We start from the raw sequence: 25068 nt of genomic DNA, 5'->3' as shown, positions 1-25068 counted from the left end.
ACTGTGCTGGAGTATGATGAGAATGACGTATGTGTTGTATACTTGTATTGTTTCCCTATATTCTATGTTTAATGCCACTATTCTTAATGAATTTCAAAATTGTTTAATATTTTTTCCTTTACCTGATCTTATATTCAATAAATGATCTACTGTGTATTTCGAACATTCTTACGCTTGTAATTCTCTTATAAATTAAATTATTTCTTGTTCATATTTGCTACAAATTAATAAAACATGTTCAACAGTTTCCTTTTCCTGACAGATGTCACATATCTGTATTATGGTTGTCCATTATGTGAAGTGTTGAGTTAAGTTTGGTATGACCCATTCTTAACAGAGTTAGCATGATATCATTGTCTCTACTTAAGTCAAGAGTAATGTTATTTTGTCTCACTTTATTTTGTATTTTATAGAAATCCCAATTTTTCTGCCATTTGTTATAGCAGGCTTCTTAAATACTTTCCTTCTGCTCTGTTTGAGTTAACTGAAATATTTCCATTATCTAGTTTAAGTGCTTCCTTAGCCATTTCATCTGCTTTCTCATTTCTTAATATCCCAACATGTGCTGGAATCAAATGTACTGAAATCCCTATCTGTCTTAATCTGTATAAACTGTCCAATATTTCCATTCAAATATCCCCTCGACAAGACTGCAAAGTTTGTAGGCTTAGAAGAAATGCAGTTGAGGAGAAGATTACTACTTTATCTGGCAACACTTCCTCCACCATTCAAGTGCCATCTGTATAGCTATCAACTCTGCAGTATACACTGATGTCCTATCAGTTAACCAACAACCTATCAGTTGTAGTTTCCTATATAAATTCAGGGACATAAAATGCTGCACCTATTCGTCCTGTATCTGGGTTTTTTGATCCATCAGTAAATACAGGAAGATATGGTGGGAAGTTGTAATGTGTTCCATTTCATTCCCACTGTCTCCTTTTTTGATACACTTATGCACGTTAAGGTCAATTACCGGTTGACTAAATATCCAAGGGGGCACTGGGAATATTACAACTGTAGGTCCAAAACTTTTAGGATCTAATAAAATTTCTGTTTCCCACTTCTTGGCTTTCCATGCAAATCCTGATCCTTTTAAATGAATGGTTTCCCAACTCTCTTCTTACTTGTGAGATGTTCATTATGTCCCTTAAAGTTTATGCAATATGCCATTGATAATTTCTGCTAGTTCAACCTGCAATACTGCTACTGGAGTTGTATTGATGGCTCCTGTGATACACCTTAATGTTCTGGTTTGAATTATATCCTGTTTATTATTTAAGGATTTCGATGCAAACCCATATACAATGCACCCATAATCTAAAACAGATCATATAAGTGCATAATTTATGCCCATCAATGACTGTCTACCTGCACCCCATACCTGTCCTACTACACATTTCATTAAGTTAAGAACCTTGTTGCATTTCCTTACAATATATTCAATGATTTTTCCATGTCAGGTTACTATCCATCCATACTCCTAAATATTTGAACTTTGTCATTCTTTTCAGTGGATGTTTATACATAAGTAACTGAACATTTTGTCCTATTTTCCTCCTTGTAAAGAACTGGCAGCACAACTTGGATGTAGAAAATGTGAACCATAACCCATTCTAATGACCACTGCTCAACTCTCCCTATTGCTTCCTGGATTTTATGGATAATAAAAGAGACATTTTTCCCCTTTGCCACATTGCTCCTTCATCTGCATATAATGCTGTTCTAACTCCTGAATTTACTCATTCAAAAATATCATTAATCATAACATTAAATAAAATAGGGCTTATAACACTTCCTAGAGTTGTACCATTCTCCACATATGTAAATTGTGAAAGGACATCACCAACCTGTACTTGAACTGGCCAAATAGAAAACTCAATACCCTATATTATATAGTTTTCCCCAAATTCCAATCTTCTGCAGCTTCTATACCAGTCCTTCTTTCCACATCATGTGGATATTAAGCTTTCTTAATATCAAAATATACTGCCAATGAACTTCTTTCATTGCTAGTGCTTTTTTAACATCTCTTTCCAGCCTTATAAGAGCATCTATAGTGGAATAACCAAACCGAAAACCATACTGATATGATGCCAATAAACCTCTACTTTCCAAAAATATAATATAATCTATTTGCCATCATTCTTTCCATCAATTTACGTAGGTTAGATTTGAGGGCTATTGGTCTATAGTTCCCTGCTATTGACGGCGCTTTCCCTGGTTTAACAATCGGAATTATGATTACATGTTCCCAATCTTTAGGAAGCCTTCCTCCTTCCCACACCTTATTGAAGAGATTTAAAACAATTTTGAGCACTGCTTCATCTGCATATTTAATCATATTATACCAAACCCCGTCTTTTCCCGGAGCAGTATGTCCAACCCGTGCTAATACCCTTTTTAGTTCAAACAACTACAATTTTGCATCTAATGAGAGTATCAGAGTAATCACGTGACATTGGTTTGTCACGTGGACAAAACTGGTTTGCGCGCCAATTTTTGAGTTTCAGCGTCACGATTTGGAGACTGAGACAGATGCAAGTGCAGATAATAAGTTTAATAAAGACCATAACAAAAACACAAGACACGAAGACCTTGTGGCAAACACTATAGCAAAGACTAAACATAAACCAAAGACCTAAACACAGTGACAAAGACAACGGCAAAGAAAGACAAACGTAAAACAAGGAGTGCAGTGCAAACTGTGGCTATATACACAGGAGTGCTCGTAAACAAGACCGTTATTCAGGTGCAGGTGGTCATATGACTGTGATGTAGTTAAGGTGCAGTGGCTGCTGGGAACTGTAGTCCACAGTTCCTTCTCTGATACATGACATTCAGCCTTCAAATCACCTCTCATCAAAGTTCCTCTGATCTCAATCATTTTGTAGAGGTAAGGGCATTTCTGTAAAGTGCTGCATTTTAAAGGTGTCCCTGCTCAGCATAATGTACCGATTTAAATTTCACAATGAAATAATTACTAACGCTAACTTAAAACTGGTGCAAAACACGTGCTTACTCTCACTGGTTGAACAATTTTACCTTAAGCACCACCCTTGTTGACCCAGAAATGAGGCTCACTCTACAAAATCAGGACCTGCCACTAAGACTGACCCCCCCCCAAATAAATAAATAAAATAAAATTAATTAATTCAGCAAAATGAACGAATCTTTTTTCCGAGTCATTTAATTAATTTCAGCAGAATATAATTAAAATATTACATGTTAAAATTCCCAACACATCTAGTACTTATGCAAATGTTGATCACATTTGGAATAAAAAATAAACTATAGGCTAATGCAACCAAGGCCGGATTATGAGAAACAGAAATGATTCATTAATAGCTTAGCTGGGTCTTCAGGCTATGCAGTCTGTTAGTTCACCTCACCTCCCGATCCGAGTCGTTCTTCTTCACATTTGTCACGTCTGTTCCCTGGAAACAGAAATGATTAGTTCACCTCTTGAGTCTTCGGGTTTTAGTCGTTCGCTCATCACGTGACCGCCCCATAGACTGAATGCGCTGGACACGCCCACATCAAGTCACTCTCACTCATGTTGCTAGAAGTCGCCAGCTCTCTGAAAATGGATGGTCTGTGGTTGCTTTGTTGCTGTATGTGTGACATTAACTTTACCCAGTGGGTCGCGCAGGTATTCTGCATAGCTGAGTTTGGGTCAGCTTTTGAGTTGTTTGTCTGCCCATTCATGTACATTCGTGCAAGTTTCTCTGCATGCTTGATTTACTGCTTTGTGCTCATGTGTGCTCAACTTACAACACCCTGCCCTCTCTGTTAATTGCGGTTAGTTTTTCTCATTTGGATACACACTATAATTGAATGAACAGACCAAATAATTGATTCATTATGCTAACATCCCATAATCACACAATATTCCTTCACAAATGTAAACTCATTCTCGTTGATTCAACATAGTTTGCAGTTCTGCTGCATTCATTTAGCAAAATTCAATACGCACTTCTCAAGGCACTATGGACATCTCATTGGGAACACAACTGTCTCATTTTACTAACCACTGGAATCAACAAACAGAACTGAGTGTACTAATGAATGAAACCATGCCTCACCTGTTAAAACTCAATTCACCATAATTATCCACTTAGTTTTACCAAGACCCTGATGTTTGGCCAGGGAGAACATAACTAGTGCTGTAGATTAGGTTTTGTGGCCAAATCCTCATGAGTGACAAGTTGATGCTTAAGTTTTCTTTATTTTTGTTCATATTTGTGTATGTAAACTTTACACCCAGTACCAATGCTACATTTTCCCTCTGATTTTGCACTACTTTTTTTTTGTAATGCAAGCAGCTTCTGAGAAATGTTTGTTTTGTGGATGATTTCATTTTGTAAGGTAATTAGATGAAATGGACATAAATTGCTTACTCAGTGGCTGTTGTTGTGCTCTGTATATTTTGAAAAGAGTGCTTTGTGTTTTGAAAGGGGGGATCTATATCACTATATATATATATATATATATATATATATATATATATATATATATATATATATATATATATATATAACAATAATAATATATATACTTTTAAAGGTTTACATTAAATAAAAACCCAAATACAATTTTTTTTTTATGAGGCTCGGACATTGTTTCATAACAAAACGTGCACTTTTGTCTGTGAAACAACTCAATACAGCCTTGTTGGGTTGTGTTTTGTTGTTGCAATGACTGGATTTTGCTGCGCTCAATCACTTTTACTTTGTACTTGTCATAGTTCCCACTCAAGCAGAAAAATTAACCATTAACATTAACTCCACTTGCGTGGTGCATTTGTCATGGCCACCATCACAGCACTACTTGGTGGTTGGTGTGTGTACATATCTGCTTTGTGTGTGTGATTCTGCAGAGATTATTAGGATATAATTTTTTACACTGTCCGCAAGCAAGCAGTTTTTATTTAGATTGTTTTAATTACTTAGAAATAAGTCCTCAGTCTATTTGGGATCATTACTAAAGGCCTCCTGTGGGAAGCTCCCTCATGAAGCTGACTGAGATGATATTAAGAGTGTGCATCATCAGGAATACTGAATTTAAAATTTAAAATGGATTTACTTAATACTTCTTGGTCACTGCATAAGTCCATATGTTATGTCATAATGTCTTAAATATTATTCTAAAATAGTAGAAAATACTCTGCTTCAACTTCTGATGTAAAGCAAATTTTTCCATAACACACATACAACCCCAATTCTGAAAAAGTTGTGACAGTATGGAAAATGCACAAAAACCCAAACAAGAATCATTTGAAAATTCAGTTCACCCTGTACTATATTGAAAACACTTTATTTGATGTTTTACTTTGTGAATTTAATTTATTTTGGAAAATATACACTCATTTCAAATCTGATGACTGCAACACACTCCAGAAAAGTTGGGACAATTGACTGTCTGTGGCTGTGTAACATCACCTTTTCTTTTAATAACCCTTATTAAGCGTTTGGGCGCTGAAGACACCAGTTGGTTAAGTTTAGCAAGTGGAATTTTTCCCCATTCATCCATTATGCATTTCTTCAGCTGCGAAACTGTACGAGGCCTTCATTACCTTATTTTGGGTTTCATAATGCGCCACAAATTCTCAATCAGAGACAGGTCAGGACTGCCGGCAGGCCATGCTAGCACCCGCACTCTCTGCTTATACAACCATGTGCTTGTAATCCGGGCAGAATGTACTTTGGCGTTGTCCTGCTCTGGATGGCAGCATATGTTGCTCCCAAATGTGTACATATCTTTCTGCATTAATGGTGCCCTCACAGATGCACAGGAAAGATCTCATCATAGCATAATAGAAAAGAAATACATCTTTTGTTATCAAGTCACCTCAAGGATTTGATTAAATACTCCATTTCAGATAAAAATTGCAAAAACCTTGGTAATTTTTTAAGAAATCTTTGCTTGTGACAGTAAAATTTTTCCCAAGAATAAAGAAATTCAACCTAGCTTCTAGCACCTTGTTTTTGTTTTCAAAATAATAACTAACTTTGTTTATGCTTAAATTGTAACTTAAATTAACTTTAGACAAACAGTAATTACTCAATTAGCAAAAAAAAAAATGAAGACACTTTAAATGAAAAGAACAAATGACTCAGGTTTTCACGCTTACTATTACAAAAAGTACATGTATCAGTTACATCACAATATCTTGATAATAGTGCATTGCATAGGTAGATTTTGTGCAGGATTCTAAAATGAACTTCCTTAATTTTATTTGGTATGCAATACTTATATGGCAACAACCAACTTTTCCTCCACCGAATCTATCAATAAGAGACCTCCAATAAAAATTTCCTCTTGGGGTAATTGAGGTCTGAAACAAGGATAGTTTGAGCATAAACTTGTTATTATCATAGAATAAAACATGAAAATACTTTGAGCTTGTGATTATCACAGACCTTATTTCAGGATTTAATAAAAAACACTATTTACTGCACTCTATTGTGGTGTAATTTAATGCATGTTGTAATGCTTCTCTCAGGAGACTAGTGCAAATTGACCGATAGCACCACCTGTTGGTTTGGAAGAGAAAGTTGCTTGGCTGCATTTGTGAGAAAATCAAGCCTACACATTTGAGAGAAAATTAAACTGATGCATTTGTGATAAAATCGATTTCTGTTTGAGAGCTGAGTTTTCCTTTGCAAAACAGATTGTTTGCGAAATGGTATATTTTTGTTTAGTTTTGGCACAAATTTAACTCCATAGAAGTGCCCCAAATCCTACCGAACAACCGAATGTTGTTCTCAAAGTGTTGGATTATTCGCTGACGCATCAGTTGGCGGACTGGTGAGCCTGGACCCATCCTTGCTCTTGAAGGACCAGGCCTTTTTTGAAGGCTGCTTGTATACTATGATTAGATGATTAGACCTGTTTCACATCACCATTAGTCCTAAATTGCCCCTGTCCCAACTTTTTTGGAACGTGTTGCATGCATCAATTTCAAAATAAACATTTATCTTCAAAAAACTATTCAGTTGATTAGGTAAAACATCAAATACCTTTGTCTTCATCTGTTTGCGCTTCATGCATTTACAAATCATGCCTCCTTGTTTTTATTAGCATTTTCCATACTGTCCCAACTTTTTCGGACATGGGGTTGTACAAGAACAGCATTAGATAAGGCCACAGAGACAGTTGACTCTCTAGACATATATATGAACAAAGATTTAATCACATTGGTGTGGAATTAGTCATTCAATGAGTCAACTGTGAATTGTGGCAAATGCTTAAGAGTCAGACCCTCGCCTATGCTTATTATATTTTAGTCTCCTCTTACAAATGACTCATCTTTTTTCTCCCAACTGGACAGACATGAGAGAGGATCAGGTCCATCATATTTTTGATGATGGTGGGAGGTGGATGTAGAAGATGGGGTAGGTGGTGGGCCAGCGTCATCTCCCAGGCATCCAGCAGCTTCACATTGAGTCCTCTGAACATTGCATGCAGAACAGCATCAATCTGTAGAGAGAACCAGTCACTGTTGAATAGACTACTCTCCGGGTCAAGCTTCTGCAGGTTGGCAGTGCGGATCACCACCAGGGTTGCTGGCGCACGGTTCAGCAGCCGCACCACGGCCCTGCGGATGTGCCGTAGGCGCCGTAAATATACTTCAATAGGGAAGGTGCTGAAGTGAGACCACACACTCACCAGAACCACTGTGTCTGGCCCACCCTTGATCCTGTCTAGCTCATTTGCTACATAGCGCAGTTCAGAGGAAAGCACTGAGGTGAAGCGGATGGGCGGCCCGTGGCAACGGTAGCTCACTAGAATGTTGTTTCTGCTGTCCACAGCCATGAATGGTCCCACATTCTTAGGGCTGTGAAGATTGAACTCCTTCAGTTCTGCAGGATACAGGCATGACAGAAGAAAAATGTATAAAATGAAAAAATGACCAAGGTACAGTGGCCCAAAAAGTATTTGGACACTTAAACCAGACTTTCAAAAGTATGAATTTCACTGCATTAGAAAACAACACATCAAACCAAGTGGCATTTAATTTAAGAAAGATACCAAAAACACTTTTCAAGCAAAACATTTCGCAAAAAAAGATTATGCTTAGAAATATAAAAATAATAGATTGGCTGGTCATAATTTGACAGAAAAAAGTATTTGGACACTCAATAGTCTGTTTCAGTTACAGTGTTTTAGTATTTAGTTTGCCATCCTTTGTTTCACAAAAACTCTTCTTCAGCGTCTGGGCAGGAAGTCAGCCAAATTTGTAAATACTAATGTTGTGTCACAAATGACATACTATACACTTACATGATGCACTCTACTCTAAGTGTAGTATAGTCTCAAATGTATGGAAGCCCTAAGCGACCATACAGTATTAATGATCTTGACTTAATTTTCTCGTGATCTCGACATAACAAAAGTTGTTTTCTCATGATCTCGACTTAATTTTTTCTGTGCACTCGACATCTATTACCCCGAAGTCAATGCATTTTTTGAATGGGTTTTTGGTTAAATGTCTGAAATAAGGTCTGTGGTTAACACACTCAAGATATATGTTCACGTTTAATACCATGACATAAAATACATCAGTAATACCCCACTCGTGATTTTGTTAAGCTTTTATGTGTCTTGAAAAAGACGGTTGCTAACACGTGGCTAAATGGTACTACAGAGTTTGTCAGGGACATTAAACCTCATTACGCCGAACAGGAAAACTCATCTACTACAGCCTCGTTGTGTTCATACTCACGCTCTTGCAAACTATTCCAACTCAAACTTTCCAACTTGTAGATTTATCAGTTTATACTATTTTCCAGTTGTGTTTTTAATAAAGATCAAAAGAGTTGTCAGAAGCATAGCAGTGGTGACGTTGAAGGCATGTGTTATAAGGTGTAGTTCATTTATAACATTAGCTTTTTACTTCTGGTGAAGTAACATTAGCCTAGGGCTTCTGTACAAATGGAGAATTTTTTTAATAACCGGAAGTATTGCCGCTTCCTAGTTGATGGCACATGACGTCAAACACATGTAATGCGATGCCGCTAGCTTTAGCAGAAAAGCACTAACTTGTGTTTATATCCAAAATGGTCCACTGTGTGCAAGGGGCAGGGGAAACTGGTGCAAGTTGCTTAAAAGATTTAGTTTAATTCAAGTTTACTGTCATTATATGCTGTATTAGCGCACTTGCAGTGTAAATTCTGTTGTTTAATATAACGGGAGTGATTTATTAGTAACGAGGCCACATTGCTCCTCACTTGAAGTGTAGACATGATGATAAACAGTGGGAGTGCAAGTAAGATCTATAATGTCAAATTAAAATGGTACAATCAAAGTAAACATAAGTAAAACAATGCAGTGAGGAACAGAAACCATGAGGTGCAGTGAAAGTGAGATTTTTATTATTAATGTAGTACTGTAGTTTATCAGTGCTTTTTTGTGCACCCATAAAAAAAATGCATAAATACTATTAAATAATATAAACTTTATATAAATAAGTTTATATACAAGTTTAGTCTGAAGTTTATATTTGTAACACTCAGTTTATGAATTGTACACCATGATAAAATAAATAAAAAATGAAAAAATGGTATTGAAAGTTATGGGGTTATTATTTATTTTTTATAGATTAATCAATTATGAAATTAATCGCTAGTTAGATTAGAAACATTTCAGTTAATCCACACTAGAGCCCTGACAATCTGCTACTTACAATAATACCTGTATATTTTCTTTCATTCACGTCCTTCATTGTTCACCTTTTTTTTTTTTTTTTTTTTTTTTTTAAATATCCAACTGTGGAGGAAGTAAGATTTAAGGGTTTTTTTCTGACCTGGTGACTAGAGTGGCCTTCTTTGTGCAAACAGATGACGCTAGACCTTTTGTCAAAGCTTAAAAAAAAAAAAAATTTGGTCATTTTTGCAAATACTTTTAACCAGCTGGTTCTAATGTAATCTATAGAAGAAGCCTTTATTTGTCACATATACATTACAGCACAGTGAAATTATTTTCTTTGCATATCCCAGCTTGTTAGAAAGCTGGGGTCAGAGTACAGGGTCAGGCATGATATGGTGCCCCTGGAGCAGAGAGGGTTAAGGGCCTTGCTCAAGGGCCCAACAGCGGCAGCTTCACGGTGCTGGGGCTTACACCCCTGATCTTCTGATCAGTAACCCAACCTTAACCATTAAGACACAACTGCATCAGTGGATGTACACTGATGAGCCCAAACCTTATAACCACTCACAGATGACATGAATAACACTGATTATCTCATAACAGTGCATGTCAAGGTCTGGGATAATATTGGGTAAGGAATAACTGATGACGGGCCATTGAATTTTTAGAAAAATAATACACACCACAAAGTGATATGGAACTGTAATGCAGTAATGCCTGGAAATACTTTAGCTGTGCATTAACTGAAAAATATGTCAGTCAACCAATCAGAATAAAGTATTAAACAGTGCTGTGGTGTAAACAGTAAGTGAACATTTGCTTCTCATAGTATACTTGTTCGATGTGGGAGAATTGGGCAGAAGTGAAGACCACAGTGACTTTGACAAGTGCTAAATCATTATAGCCAGCATCTCTGTAATGCTGTGCTGGGAAACCCTAGATCCAGGCTTTCATTAGGACATTAATTTGTTATGCGACACCTACCTAAACATTCTTACTAACCAGGTACACCTCTTCATGGCAATGAAATTACCTGATGGCAGTGGTCTCTTTCAACAGGATAATGCGCCCTGCCGCAGCACACATTATTCAGGAACAGTGTAAGGAACATGATAGTTATTTTGCTGGCATGTGGAAATCCAACATATAAGGCAGGTGGTCATAATGTTTTGTCTCATTGCTGTATATATCAATGACCTTTAATATTATTAGCAGAGTAACCATGTGGTGTACTGTAGTTCATCACATTAATTATGGCTTACCTGTGACAATCAGAATAGGTTTAAGTGTCCAAATATGTTTTGTCTAATTTTAAACAGCACATGTATTATTTTAATCATAATTAATTTTTTTGGAAAATGTTTTGTTTAAAAAAAGTGTGCTTGTCGTATCTTTTAAAAAAAGATATCCACTTGATTTGATAGGTTGTTTTCTAATGCAGTGAATTCATACATTCATAAAATGTGCCTTAAGTGTCCAAATACTTTTTGGGGCCACTATAACTCACAAAATGAAATTAATAGTTTATAAACCTGCTCTTACCAGGAACAAAAGCAGTGAGGTATTCAAACCACTGTCGCACAGTGGAATCTCCAAACATGTACATGACCTTCCCTCTAAGACAACGTGTTATGCTTGAGGAGTCATTGAACTGCTGGATGATGGCACCACTCAAAGGCCTCCAGGAATTGTGAAAGTAGTAGCCAGCAACATTGTAATTATATTTTACCTTGGCTTGTCCTTTGAGGGGGAGAGGGAGGGGGAGGGGGGTGTAAAAACTGTTCATCATACCACTATATACAACTTTAATTTGCTCACAGGACCTCATTTAATCAACAGTGCATGTTCATTAATCTGTATGTAATTTGAGTGTACAAACTTTATACATACACATAGATAACTATGTTTATGTACATTTGTGTTTAGGGTAAGGGAATCCTTTTTAAGTACCTTTTGAAGTGATGCCTACATACCATATATGGTTAATTGTGGGCATGTCTGCATTTAAATGAGCAGTGAAATGCAGATGATTAGTGGCAATTAAGCTTCATTTCTTACACTTACACACCTGCGTACGATATTCGAGTTTGATTATCTTAATTTTATTGGGTCGGAGTTGATGACTAGTTCATGACAAAAAAAAGGTGCAATCTTTCTGGAATAAAGTTGTAATACACTGACAGAAAAATGCACATCTGAGCAATGTAAAATAAAATAAAATAAAAACATTCTTCTGGCAACCCTCCTCACGAGCTTCTGCAAGCTGTTCTTTAATGTTGCACAGTTAAAGTAAAAACCTTGTGCTTGCACAACTAAACTTTGTTTGTCCTGCGGGATTCTGATGCACACACCTAGTCTGAATCCTTTAAAAACACCCAGAATAATCTATGTACAGTTCAGGTATTTGTATTTGTTTAGTATGCATTAACTGTTCAATCTGAATAATGCGTTCATATTCAGTTACCCCTACTTCAGACAGAGAGCGTTCAACATATTGGTCTCTGGCGAATTCTGAAAATTGTTCAAAATACAGATTGCTTGGCTTACTTCATTGCATGGTCTCATTTTGCCATTGATTTGCATCCCATCTGACTGAGGATTGGGGGAGGGGCCCAGTGCAGGAGAGAAAATGGCACTGGATTCTCTAAGCCAATCAGATACTATGAACATCAAATTCACACACTCAAAATATTTCTTACGCTCTATCAAAGTCTCTCTCTCATGAACTAAAACTCTCTCACACACACACTCAAAGTTTCTCTCATACTATCAAAGGTTAGAGGGTTGGTAGTTTGTGAGAGAGCAGTATGACTGTGTGAAGGTGTTTGATACTGCATCAGAGAATATGATTGTGTGTAAGGGAGATTTGAATGTTTGAATTTTGTGTGTAAAGGGCTTTTATAACTAACTCTTAACTGAGGTGTTAATTACACAGCTAATTTAGGATCTTTTCTATGCAGTGTTGATAAATGAAGGCCCAGATTTTTATCTTTGTAAAATAAAGGGAAAAAATGCATCAACAGTTTTAGAAAATTTCAACAGTAAAACACAAATAAAGAAGCTACTGCATTTTGATTGCACTGGGTTAAAACTGTTGTACTAAAATACAATGTATTTTTTGTTCAGAAGGGTTAAGGTCAGGGCTCTGTGTGGTTTACTGGAGTTCCCCCACACCAAACAAACACCAAAACATGTTTTTATCGACTTCCCTTTCTGCACAGGTCAGAGTCATGCCGGAACATGAAAAGGCCTTCCCCAAACTGTTGCCACAATGCTGAAAGCATACAATTGCCTAAAATGTATCTTTATGCTGTAGCTTTAATATTAGCCTTCACTAAACCCTAGCCCAAACCCTGAAAAACAGCCTCAGACCAGTTTCTGCCCACCTGGGGTATGCAAGATGGGCTTAAGTATGCAGCACTCCCACTTTTGCCCAAGTCCCATCTGATTTAGATAACAGATCTTGCAGAGGGGGAAACTGGCGCCCTGCTATTCACTTCAGTGCCATGAGCAGGAATCTGTGGCCTGATTGCTAAATTTTGTGTAGTGTTGGCTTAATAAATGGCAATGGTGGAAACACATTATGCAGTCACATTATGCACTGAGGTCATGTATGGGCCAGTGGATGTTGGCTTAACAGACTGAGTTATTGTAGCATTGGATTAGAGGTCTACTTGTGCCTTCCTAAACTTCTCCCAGATCTGTGACATATCTGGGAGTAGATGCCATTCACCATCCACTCTCATGCCACTCTAGTAGATGATATATTTAACCAACACAACATTGTCTGAGCGTACAAAGATGGAGTGCTGTCTCAGAACTGGTAAGAAGAATCTGAAGGCTAGATAGGCTTCCCACAGTTTCAATTGACTGAGTTTTTCCATTCTCACACTAGGGAACCATGTGACTCCTGTGAGTCTGTGGCCCCACAGTCCTCCCCAGCCAAGGACTGAAACATCTACAATCATTAATTCTCTCCTATAATGTAATGCTCCCTGAGCCTTGAAGATAAGCTTTGCCAGTCCAGAGTTAGGGCTTGTGCATGTTCATTGAAATGAGAACATGTTTGGATTTGTGGTATTTGGGGTTTAGCAGTAGGCCCATTTCTGAAGGTTTCTTAACTCCAGCAGCCCTAATGGGAACTACTGCTGCAGCTGCATTTAACAACTCAAACATCCTTAGCAGGAGCCGAAAACCACACCTGCCCAAATTTTTTATGCAAGCTTAATAATGTTTGTGTTCCAGAGCAATATAGGCATGAAAATATGCATAGCACAGATCCACTGCCACGAACCTGTGGCTACACAGCAGAAAAAAACCTTCAGTATGGAATGATATGGTCTTTAAGTGAATTTAGCGAATTCCTCCGAAATGTAGAGTCGGATGAAAAACCTCTGTCCTTTTCTGAAATAACAAATATATGAGCATATATAATGTACAAATATATGAACAAATATATTAGAACCCATTGTTTTGGACAGTGGGATCTACCCTCTCAATTACAACTTTGTCCAAGAGGTAATAAACCTGTTAGAACATAGTGGAATATTTGATCTAAAATTAACAAGTCCAGGAGCCCTGAAAAAGTTGGGGGCTGCTGGCAGAACTGAAGGTTCTATCTCTGTGACAAAGTCAACAGAGCCCACTGATGAGATACAGACATTGTCCATTAAGGACAGGCTCTGTAGGGGGTATCTTCTGTAGGTCAGGTATCAGTCAGGTTCTGTAGGCTTGCACACACCCGGCAGCGACAACTGCACTAACCATACCTGGTACCAGCCAAAAACCAGACTGCAGAGAAACACCGTGTCTGGGCCTAACTGTCCCACTACCAGAAGTATAGTTTCAATAAGTTCCATCACAGTTGGTTTAATTGCTGTAGACTTGAGCAATCGATTCAGGGCGAGATGAAGAATGGCGAGACAACAGGTACAAGAATTGATGACTGTACCTTGGCTTACAGAAAGCGTGATTCCTGCATTATAGCTTGGTATTCACCTATATTTTCTAATGTACAAAACCATTAGTAACATAATACTGTGTGGGTTGAATTTTAAATGAATGTTTTATGAGCAAACAAATTTAATATAAAAAAAACTTACCTTTTTCTGTAGGTAATACAGTCACATTGTCCATCCCTGATGCATGTATAGGAACTTTGATATTTACATCACTGAAACAAAACATAAAACATACATAATCGTCTCCAAAGCAATTGGATAATAATTATTTTGCTTCATAGCATGATTTTATTATTCTTTTAGAGTAAGAAAAATACAAATCATACAAAATTCTCAGGATATTTTTTCTGAGCTGAAATTCTATTTTCCAATTTTCTTTAATAACAGATGAATTAAAGCAAACTAAAAAAAAGGCTACAGTACTGTGCAAAAGTCTTATTTTATTTTTTGTTTAAAAATGTTAAAACAAATTTTATCATAGATGTTATTTTTATGACTTCTTCATTTTTGAGTCAGAGAATTTTCTTTTCCTCAAACATCCCCCCCCCCCCAAAAAAAACAATTACAGAAAAATGTTTGTATGTCAGTGAAGAAAGTAACATTACATAATAAAGCACTTATTTTATTAATAATAAAGTGATTTAGAAGTCAGACTCAATGCCAACGGTGCTGACAGGGCTACCTCTACCACCAAGCCTAGTCCTTCTTTTGACTAACTTGTATGCATGAACTACCCCTAAATTAGACCTCAAACATGAAGGAAGCTACTAAAGAAAAACTTTTGACCTTGCTGTGACGTAGACCCTGTCTGAATCAATTCCTAAATCTAATCAGTTCATCTGCTGGTTACAATGATAAGTTTATATAAATCCTACAAACGTTCAACTACGGACAAGCCGAAAACATAATAAAAACTAAAGGCCATCAGAGATTACGTGAAATGTCAGAAGCAAGTGCGACAGTCAAAGTCTCAAGCAGAACCGAGGCAGGATTTTATAGGTGCTTAGAAAAATTTACCAGCTACTTTTCTTATACTGCACAAAGTGTACCTGAAACTGAAAATGGATTTTTAAAAAGCAAAGTGTTGTCACACCAGTTACTGTTTAGTTTATTACTGTTTATAATTAAGCAACATCACACAAGCAAGAGTGCAGTTATACTGAATGTTGGCATGGCTGTGATTTGGCAGCAGGCAGGAGGCCGCAAGTGCCGATACTCAGTTTAACCACACGATTGCGAGTTTGATGCTGCTTTAATACAACAGTTTCATAAACAAGAAATTAATAGAGTAACTGACATTTCAGACACAATATGGCTCTGCTAGCAGAAATAGATCCTAAAGAAGGACTCACTTTATAGCCCATCAGCTGGCTAGCTAGCTCACACTGATTTCTACATTCCCATTAAAGGTGCTTGTGGTGAAACTGGCTTCCCTTCTTTCTTTTCATCTTCATCTGACGGGCTTCGATATTTTAAGTCAAAAGTTATATTCATGAAAAATGTATCATTTTTTATGTCCGTTGATGATGTTTCTAACTCTACTATAGTAACAGTTTCAAACTATCGCTAGAATTGAAATTTTATGTGGGGAACACAGAAGAGTATGTGATACTAACAGTGAAATATCCCAGTGTGCTTATAGTAAATATATGCACTCTTGTAATGCTACTCGTCCAATCAATTTACTTGACATGAAAAAAATGACATGCAATCATGCGGTTATACTGAATAGCAGCACGGTTGTGATTACCTGCAGAGCTTGGCCTGTGGCCTCATGCCTACGGCCAAATGACAGCTGTGCCGATATTCAGTATAACAACACTCTTCCTTGTGCGATATTCCTTAAATATTACTGTTTTTAAATAGTATATATAGATTTTTTTTTATTTCAATATTTTTAAAGGCACATTTGCATTACAGCATTTCTTTACATGTGCCTAAGACTTTTGCACAGTACTGTATTTAAAAAGATCTGTCCAAACAGACCCCAGTTACCATCTCACCTCTGGAAGAATTGTGCTTCATATTCAGTAATGAGGTTCTTCTTGTAGCCCCCTTTAGAATGATTTATTCGTGTGTCACAGCCTAGCATTTTGGGTTTGTAGCAGTACCAGGGCTCTCTGGTTTCAGGGTCAGTGTAGTTGCAGAGTGGTTGCTGGTTGACTGGCAGGCACAGGTTGCACACAGTGGTCTCTGACAAGAAGCCAGAGCGGAACAGGCTTTTAAAAAACACCCGGTTGGGTTGCTCCTCTTGCAACCTCTTGAGCACCACCACTGCCTCACTTGGATGCACCATGGTGATTTCCACCCACACTACACCAGCCCACAGCAGTGGGAACAGCACTGTATAGTTGCCATCATGATGATCGTGCACCTGCCCTGCAACGCCAGCGCCAAGTTCAGGCGAATGTAACCGAGCTATAAGGAAATCTCCACCATGCTTCTTAGGCAGACCCAGGAAGTTCTGCACATGAACGTTAACCACAAGCTGACCACCTATGCGTTGCTCTGCTGGGCCCTGAATCACAAAGTAGCTCTTTGAAGGGTCACTGCTAAGCTCCACAGGCAAGCCTTGCACCAAGGGGCCTGGCCATGCAATGGAATTGAGCAGATATCTCTCTTCTTTTGCCTCTTCTGCTGTGGGCTCCTGGCCAAAGTGTGCACAGTATGTGTGGTTTAACTCTAGTGGCCACAAGATTCCAGGGGGATTCAACGCTGAGTGGATGCTATTCTGTATTTGGTAGAAGGTAGCTATAACCTGTCCACTCAACTTCTGAGAGCAGAGAAATAAGGGACATTTGAATTTGCATGTACAATCAAAGCAGTAGTCACAAATCAAGGCTTAATAGCTCTAGTTATTTGTAAATTAGAATTTATACATGAATGTGTCCTCTGCTATTTTGGGAAAATTTCACAAAAAATATTTCCTGTGACATTTACAATCATGAATCTGTGCATGTATTTTAATATTAGCTTTAAGGATCTGCAATACAAATTAGAAATTGTACCTCAGTATTTGACAATTATAAAAATATACCATAATTTATATTAACTCACCAGCAAATGCAGAATATTTGGAATTACATTTGCTGTATAATGACATAAAATGCAAAAATGTAACATCACAATCACAGCAGGGGAGTTATTGATTCAATACCTCTAGCTAAAAACGTTATGTTTTTCTTCCATGCATAAATAGGGTACTCTTTGCAAAGGAATGCCATTTAAGTAAAGTGATTCTGTAAAAGAGATAAGGTTATCCTGAAATATGGCCCACACCAGAAACATTCATTCAATGTACAGATTCATATGTAGATACATTTGTTGTCATCTCCTTGTGAAGCATAGAAGATACCTGAATTCTCTGACATCAAAGGAACTTAGCATCCACTTCCACTGGTAAAGAGCTGCCTGTGTGGACATGTGTGACACTGAAACAGCTTTACTCACCTCCAGAGATGTGATGTTGCAGATGAGTATTATAAACCCTGATAGTGCCAAGAGAAAAAAGGCAGTCACAAATCTGGGCACGTGTCTCTCCATGGCTGGATGCCATTCTCATCATTACAGGATACAGCACCAGTTAGCCATCAGCGAACCCCAAAAAGAACTATTACAACCTGACAGGAAGAAAAACACAATAAATATACAACATAAGAGGGCCACACCTGCATCAGAGTTTATTTCTCATTTTCAAAAGTCATACGTCTCATCTAAACAAATGAATTAGCCTTTTTGGAGGGGAATGTAGGTCTATAAATGTAAAAATATCTTTATAAATCCATTGACAGCTGTTAAATACTACAGTGGTCATGATATATTAACTATTAAAATGGGATAATAAATTATGCATATATTTAAAAGGTTTCCTATTTAAAATCCATGTCAACGCAGACTGACACATAAATGGTTATATGAACTGTATAACCAGGCAGCAAAAAATATGGAATCATGTGATTAGTTTCCTAAAACTAGCCTAAGAACATATAGATTGTAGAATTCCCGCCCAGGAGGCCATGGCCCCCAGTTTGAGAACCACTGGATTAAGAGACTAAACAAATAAAAAATGCTGATGTAAATGCAAGATATCCTGGAGCTGTAATAACAGCTCATTCTGATACACCCTCCAGGCTAGGTGGTGTTCGAGTAAAGCTTGTATTTTCTCATTTGTAAGTCACTTTGTATAAAAGCATCTGCTAAATTAATAAATTTAAAACTCTGTCTATAACTTTTGTCCTAAACCTGCTGCAAATTGATGTATCTCGAAATAAGATGCCATGTGCTTCTATATCTAACCTATAGCTTGATCTTCTATAGGTCATATAACGCAATATATAGGAAATCCTAACTATAATCTATTTTCACAAGTCAAATGTTTCAAGTGCTTAACTGTGTATGATTTACATTTCTCCTTATGTTTCATTCATCACAGAACTTTTGTGTACATTTTAGTTATTGTTAACAAACAGATCTTTATTGCCGAATGTCTGGAGAATGTCCAACAGTCAAACAACTGTTCTCATTAGCTCAGTCAAATCAAACGTTATCCTACAGGTGTATCTCAAAAAATGTGAATATCATGGAAAAGTTTTTTTTCACCCCAGTAATTTAATTCTAAAAGTGTAACTTTCATATATTCGAGATTCATTACACAAAGTTAAATATTTCAAGCCTTTTTTTGTTTTAATCTTGATGATTACGGCTTACAGCTCAGAGAAATAAAAAATGCAGTATCTCAAAATATTAAAATAAAGAATTTATAATACAAAAATGTCAACCTTCTGAAAAGTATGTTAATTTATGTACTCAATACTTGGTCGGGGCTCCTTTTGCACAAATTACTGCATCAATGTGGCGTGGCATGGAGGCAATCAGCCTGTGGCACTGCTGAGGCGTTATGGAAGCCCACGTTGGTTTGATAGCGGCCTTCAGCTCGTCTGCATTGTTGGGTCTGGTGTCTCTCATAGTTTCTCTATGGGGTTCAGATCAGGCGAGTTGATTGCCAATCAAGCACAGTAATACCACAGTCAGCAAAAAAGTTACTACTAGTTTTGGCACTGTGGGCAGGTGCCAAGTCCTGCTGGAAAAGGAAATCAGCATCTCCATAAAGCTTGTCAACAGATGGAAGCATGAAGTGCTCTAAAATGTCCTGGTAGACGCTGCATTGACTCTCAACTTGAGAAAACACAGTGGACCAACACCAGCAGATGACATGGCAGCCTAAATCATCACTGACTCTGGAAACTTCACACTGGACTTCAAGCAACTTGGATTCTGTGCCTCTCCACTATTCCTCCAGACTCTGAGACCTTGATTTCTGAATGAAATGCAAAATGTACTTTCATCTTCCCCATGATTGTGGTTGTGTGTACTGAACCAGACTGAGAGATTAAAGGCTCAGGAAACCTTTGCAGGTGTTTTGAGTTAATTAGTTGATTAGAGCTCTTCTCAGGTCGACATTTCTGTATTATAAATTATTTATTCTAATATTTTGAGATTTTGAGATTTCTGATTTCCATAAGCTGTAACCTGTAATCATCAAGATAAAAAAAGACTTGGAATATTTCACTTTATGTATAATGAATCTAGAATATATGAAAGTTACACTTTTTAAAAAAATAATGGGGGGGGGGGGGGGCGGGGGGCTTTCCAGGATATTATTATTATTTTTAAAATGCACTGAGGCTACTATTTGCCATGCACATTTACTTCCGCCATGTCAGCAACCGAACATGAGGTGCAAATCTACAATAAGCAGGCTCAGTAACGGTCAACACGACCTGCCCATAATTATACAGAGAAGCTCCGTTTCACGCTTCCACATTAGGGCAGTGTGTGAGATGATTTTTCTCTGCTGTAATCCGACAAGGACATCGCGCTAGCGTCATTTCGGTGTCTGAACGGATCCTTTTCCGTTACTCTGAACTGACGTAAATATACAGCCCAAAGGAGCCGCACGAGCCGCGATTTTCGCCTGCATCTCCACCAGAGAAGACAGAGAAGTTTTTCAAGCGATTCAGGGTACACAGCTTTGGTGAAGATACTCTAAAATACGTGGCCTTTTGTGATCTTAATCAGCCAAACGGAGACATGATTTGTTCCTACCTGGCGTGTTGTCTCCAATCTCCCAGTCTGAGCAAATGGCTCCCATGATGGCAGGCGTTGTCGCTGTTGGCTGTGATTATTTCCAGTATGGTTACATTATTATACCGGTCGCCTTACCGTTTATTTTAATACGACACAGTGATGGGTAAAACTCTCCAAAGAATCGGTCTTTCAAACGATTCTATTAACCGACTCGTGTGAATCGATTCATCGGCGGAAGGACTCAGTAGTTGTGTGTTTTCTTTCCTGTTGTGTTCCATTCCGGAGTGATGAACCGGGTGCGAGGGGCATCGTTTGTAGGGTTGTTCCAAACTGAAGTGATGAAAAGCGTTTACTTCATGGAGCCTACAAAACGCTGTTGTTTTATACAGTAGCTTGGATAATCGATCAAATTATCTAGATAATTGGATTGAGGTAAATCAGACCTAGCCAGCTTACTATCCTGTTAGATCAAGGCACAAAAGCCATTAGTTAAACAGTTAACGTTCGTTATCTGCTTAAATCAGATGGAAGTGTACATAGCATAGAGTAGTTTTGTATGAATGGTACAGGCTTGGAAACAGATATTTAAAATTGCTAATGCCAAATTCACATAAACATATGTGTTTTTGTCAGTATAGTTTTCACTGAACTGTCGCTTTATGACTGCGCTTGTGTTCATTAGATACTTGAATGGAATCTGAACAATTTGAGGTAACTTGAAGCAAATTACTTCTTGTTATTTTTATTTAATTATTTATTTTATGATTTGAGGTTTATAAATTTGCTCTGTTTCCAATTGTGACATTAAATAAGAGATTTAAATACACATCTCTTACTGACCTTTCCATTGGCGGAGTTTTGGGGGATCTGAGGCACGAACAACCCTGGGTCCGCCTTCTAGGGGAGGCCCCTACTGATCACGAAGATTTTTTTGTAAATGTATTTTCTTTTTTATGAACAGAACATAGATCAACGGAGCCCCCCAAGTCTCAGGTAAGAAAAAAAATACAGCCATGTGTAAACCGTGCCCTCAGATTCGTAAACTACGGGGGCTCCGTATAGATCAAATGTCCATTCCAAATAATTTTATTACTAAATTGTTTTTTTTTAAAAAAAACCCATTAGCTCGCAGGCTACTAAATTGTGTGTTGCAATTTGTTTACAAATGCGTCATTTCCTTTCACCAAAAGTTACTTCCGGTCAAGCATGAGTGAGTCGCAGCGGTCAAATTTAGCACTCCTTTGCGTTGAAGGGGAAATTGACACTGACAAGGACGTCGCCAGATTTGCCAAAGAAAAGGCGAGGAAGATGAAGCTTTAAATAGTCTAAATGGCATTTGTTGTGTAGTCTATAACCTGGTTCAGTAATGCATTGTTCTCATTTGAAAAAACTTTCCCCCGTTTGAACGTGTTTAATGAGTTTATTTAGTTGCTCGTTTTTCTTAATCAGACCGTCTAATTGATTGTTTAGGTCGGATAACAACAGGTTGGAGCGGTCAATGGGTTTTTAAGTTACCTGTTTGTTTGCAGTTGGTAATACTGCACTGTTGTGTTTTGGTTTAATGTAGACCTTTGCTGAACGCCTTTAGTGTTTCTTGTGAACTATTTTGACCCTAAATGGAATGTATTGTTTTTGTAAACAATAAACCCACGATACTGACCGTTTGTGTGTACTATGTGTGTGATTTGAAAGATTGCTGAACACAGTAGGCTACCTAAGCCTAGCCTACATTGTTTTGGTTTGCCGATCCAGACTGTTGAATAGATAGGCTACATGTGTCCATTCATATGAAGTTGCACATACTGCCACTTTTTATTATTAATAATTAAGATGCTAATAATAAGGGGGCCCTGAACATTTCTCGCACATCCCCTCCCAAGACAAAACCTTTGCTCCACCCCTGGTGCTAGCACCTAGTTTTACTTTAGGTACTAACTGAAGTGGCTTGAATTTGGCTTTGTCGAGTGTTTCCAGCAAAGGCTCTGGATCCACCCCAGTCTTGACCAGGATAAAGTTGTTACTGAAGATGAATGAATGCTATTCACTCACTGAGCACTTTATTAGGAACACCTGTACACCTACTCCTTCATGCAATTATCTAATCAGCCAATCATGTGGCAGCAGTACAATGCACAAAATCGTGCAGATCCACAACAGCAATTTTAAGTAATGTTCACATCAACATCAATAAAGACAAAACATCCATTGAGCTGCAGCTCTGCAAACAGAAACACCTTATTGATGAGAGCGGTCCACAAAGAATGGCAAGACTAGTTTTGACTGGAAAAGTCAAGTATTGCAGCACGAGCGATATGAACGAATGTCATAGTTCAACTTGTAGTTGGCTGGGAAATGCCTGTACCATCTCCAGTTCCTTTTTGAAATGTACTCATAGTTTAAAGCCCTAGAATTGAGATTAACTAAAACTGCACTGTCCAACGCAACTGTTACAGAAACTGGCTGACTCTATGCCCAGACATTCTGTGAAACAAAGAATGGTAAACTAAATACTCAAATACAGTTACTGTGATCTTTAATGAAATTACTTTTGAGTATCCAAATACTTTTCTCTGTGTGTGTAATTTATTTTCATATAAATGAGAGAGAGCCAACTTAAAGTTTGCTTGGTATACCATTCTTTAAAAATAAATTCCACTGTGTTTGACATTTTCTTTTGCAGGGAAATTTAGAAGAGTGACTTAAGTGTCCAAATACTTTTTGGGGCCACTGTGTATAGTGCCTCACTTTACACGCACCTAACACAAAGTAACATCATTTACCAAAATAAAAAAGGCTTTTATTTTCTATTGTATCTTATTGCAAGCATTCTGTTACCAGTAGACAGGAGATTTCAAGATGATGTGTGATATGAGCTGATCAACTAGTCTGTTGAAATTTGTTGAAACTTGAAGGTTTAATCTGGTAGCCCAAAAAAGAAAGCATTACAATAATCAACATGACAGATAATTAAAGCCTGGAATTTGTTTTGCATTGTTGATATTACAGAAAGGCCAACTACAGGCATTGTTACAAATAAAAATAAAAAATTAGGCAGATTGAGATCTAAAGTGAATTTAAATTTACAATATAAAAAGTTATGCATGATACAGGACTTTTTTCTGACCACTAGAGGCCTGTATTGGACACTTGAAGCTTAAAAAAAAGCAACTTTTTTTTTTTTTTTTTTTAAACACAGCTGTAATGATTCATGAAGTGTCATCTTGCTGTCACTACTTTTGTGCTTAAGCATGTCATTGATTGTGAATTTAAAAGAAGTGACAAAGTCCATTTGAAGAAGCAAATAATAATAAAAAAGTTACATAACTTGAGTATTGTAGACTGTATCTATGGAAAACTGTTACAGCATTTGACACTATTACTATTATTATTATAATTGCTTCAATTGTTTACATTTCCAATTTAGAGTTCGAGATTAAACATTACAACTCTGTCCAGCACTACAGTTGCAACAGAACGTGTGCGTCACAGATCATTTGACAGTATTTAGATCATTTACAAATTGGTGTGATTAAGCTTGTGTTTTGCTTTGCTTTAATCTAATCTACAATTTGATCAAGGGATGGCTTTCACTGTTACACATTTGTTCTATACATACATGGGAGAAAAGCAGTTATCAGTTGCTTACCACAAACAATAGCTTACCACCTCGAATCAATGTAGAACTGTGAGTAGATGCTAGTGATATCTACTGAATTATTTAGGAAAGGGCATGACCGTTCTGACATCTGTCGAGTGCCAATTTCTTAGGCTTAATACAAGCAGGTTAGCTTCACAGCACAAGTTGCCCATAGTAACTAAACCTAGACTTACTCAGCTTGGTTTCTGAAATGGAACACCTTTTCCCCCAAAACCAGCTCAGTATCCATTTGTATCCATCTTTTGTGTTAAACTCTTTGGGGTTCCTTTAATTGATGGATAAGAAAGGTATTTTACATGAAAGTGTTGTTTAGTTCATATAAATACTTCTAATTATTTATTTATTTATCAGACAATGCTATTGCTCTTAAACATCCTGATTTTAAATACTTCAGGATCAAAATGTCTTTTCAGCCAACTTATTTTGAATCTAAACTTGTGTTATACACCTTCTCTATGGTTTGATGGATGAAGAATATGGAGCTGATTATACTGCTTCAAAACAGGAACACAGGAATTAACGTAAATGACATTCAAAATGCAAAATTGTTGTATACATTTGCTTTTCAGTATTTCTTTTTACAAGTTGAAGGAAAAAAATCCTTTATTTGATTTTTATAGTGGTATCTTTAAAAATGTTTCACTAGTAATACTGCTTCATAATAAGCTATAAAGCAACTATAAAAGAAATACACTGTGCTTTAGGAATATG

General features: G+C 37.3%; 1 protein-coding gene across 3 annotated transcripts; it reads right to left on the bottom strand.

Moving 5' to 3' along the window:
- Window positions 1–4910: 4910 nt before the first annotated feature.
- nxpe3 (neurexophilin and PC-esterase domain family, member 3) lies at window positions 4911–21857 on the bottom strand. 3 transcript variants are annotated; one of them, XM_053626844.1, is made up of 7 exons: window positions 21540–21857; window positions 20718–21062; window positions 18063–18232; window positions 16616–17385; window positions 14754–14824; window positions 11194–11391; window positions 4911–7865 (listed from the first exon to the last, which is right to left on the bottom strand). In XM_053626844.1, the coding sequence occupies exons 3-7, from the start codon at window positions 18153–18155 to the stop codon at window positions 7297–7299; spliced, it is 1701 nt and encodes a 566-aa protein (XP_053482819.1). In that variant the 5' UTR covers window positions 18156–18232; window positions 20718–21062; window positions 21540–21857; the 3' UTR covers window positions 4911–7296. The 3 variants fall into 3 exon arrangements, with proteins under 3 accessions (XP_053482819.1, XP_053482820.1, XP_053482821.1); XM_053626845.1 differs by having other exon boundaries at window positions 20718–21029; XM_053626846.1 differs by lacking the exon at window positions 21540–21857 and having other exon boundaries at window positions 4911–7482; window positions 7672–7865; window positions 20718–21235.
- Between the last annotated feature and the right edge of the window lie 3211 nt (window positions 21858–25068).

The sequence above is a fragment of the Ictalurus furcatus genome, chromosome 6 (assembly GCF_023375685.1).
Source record: "Ictalurus furcatus strain D&B chromosome 6, Billie_1.0, whole genome shotgun sequence".
NCBI classification, from domain to species: Eukaryota; Metazoa; Chordata; class Actinopteri; order Siluriformes; family Ictaluridae; genus Ictalurus; species Ictalurus furcatus.
The sequence above is the reverse complement of the archived record's forward strand: the minus strand, read 5'-3'. Positions and strand labels throughout refer to the sequence as shown.

Bases quoted from the DNA above. Each gene is read 5' to 3' on its own strand.
- nxpe3 (XM_053626844.1), bottom strand. From the start codon at position 18,155: ATGGAGAGACACGTGCCCAGATTTGTGACTGCCTTTTTTCTCTTGGCA. The intron at 11,392-14,753 runs GTAAGTTTTTTT...TCCCCCTCAAAG, and splicing joins TGTATTACCTACAGAAAAAG to GACAAGCCAAGGTAAAATAT. The intron at 7,866-11,193 runs GTAAGAGCAGGT...TGTATCCTGCAG, and splicing joins CCTCACTGCTTTTGTTCCTG to AACTGAAGGAGTTCAATCTT.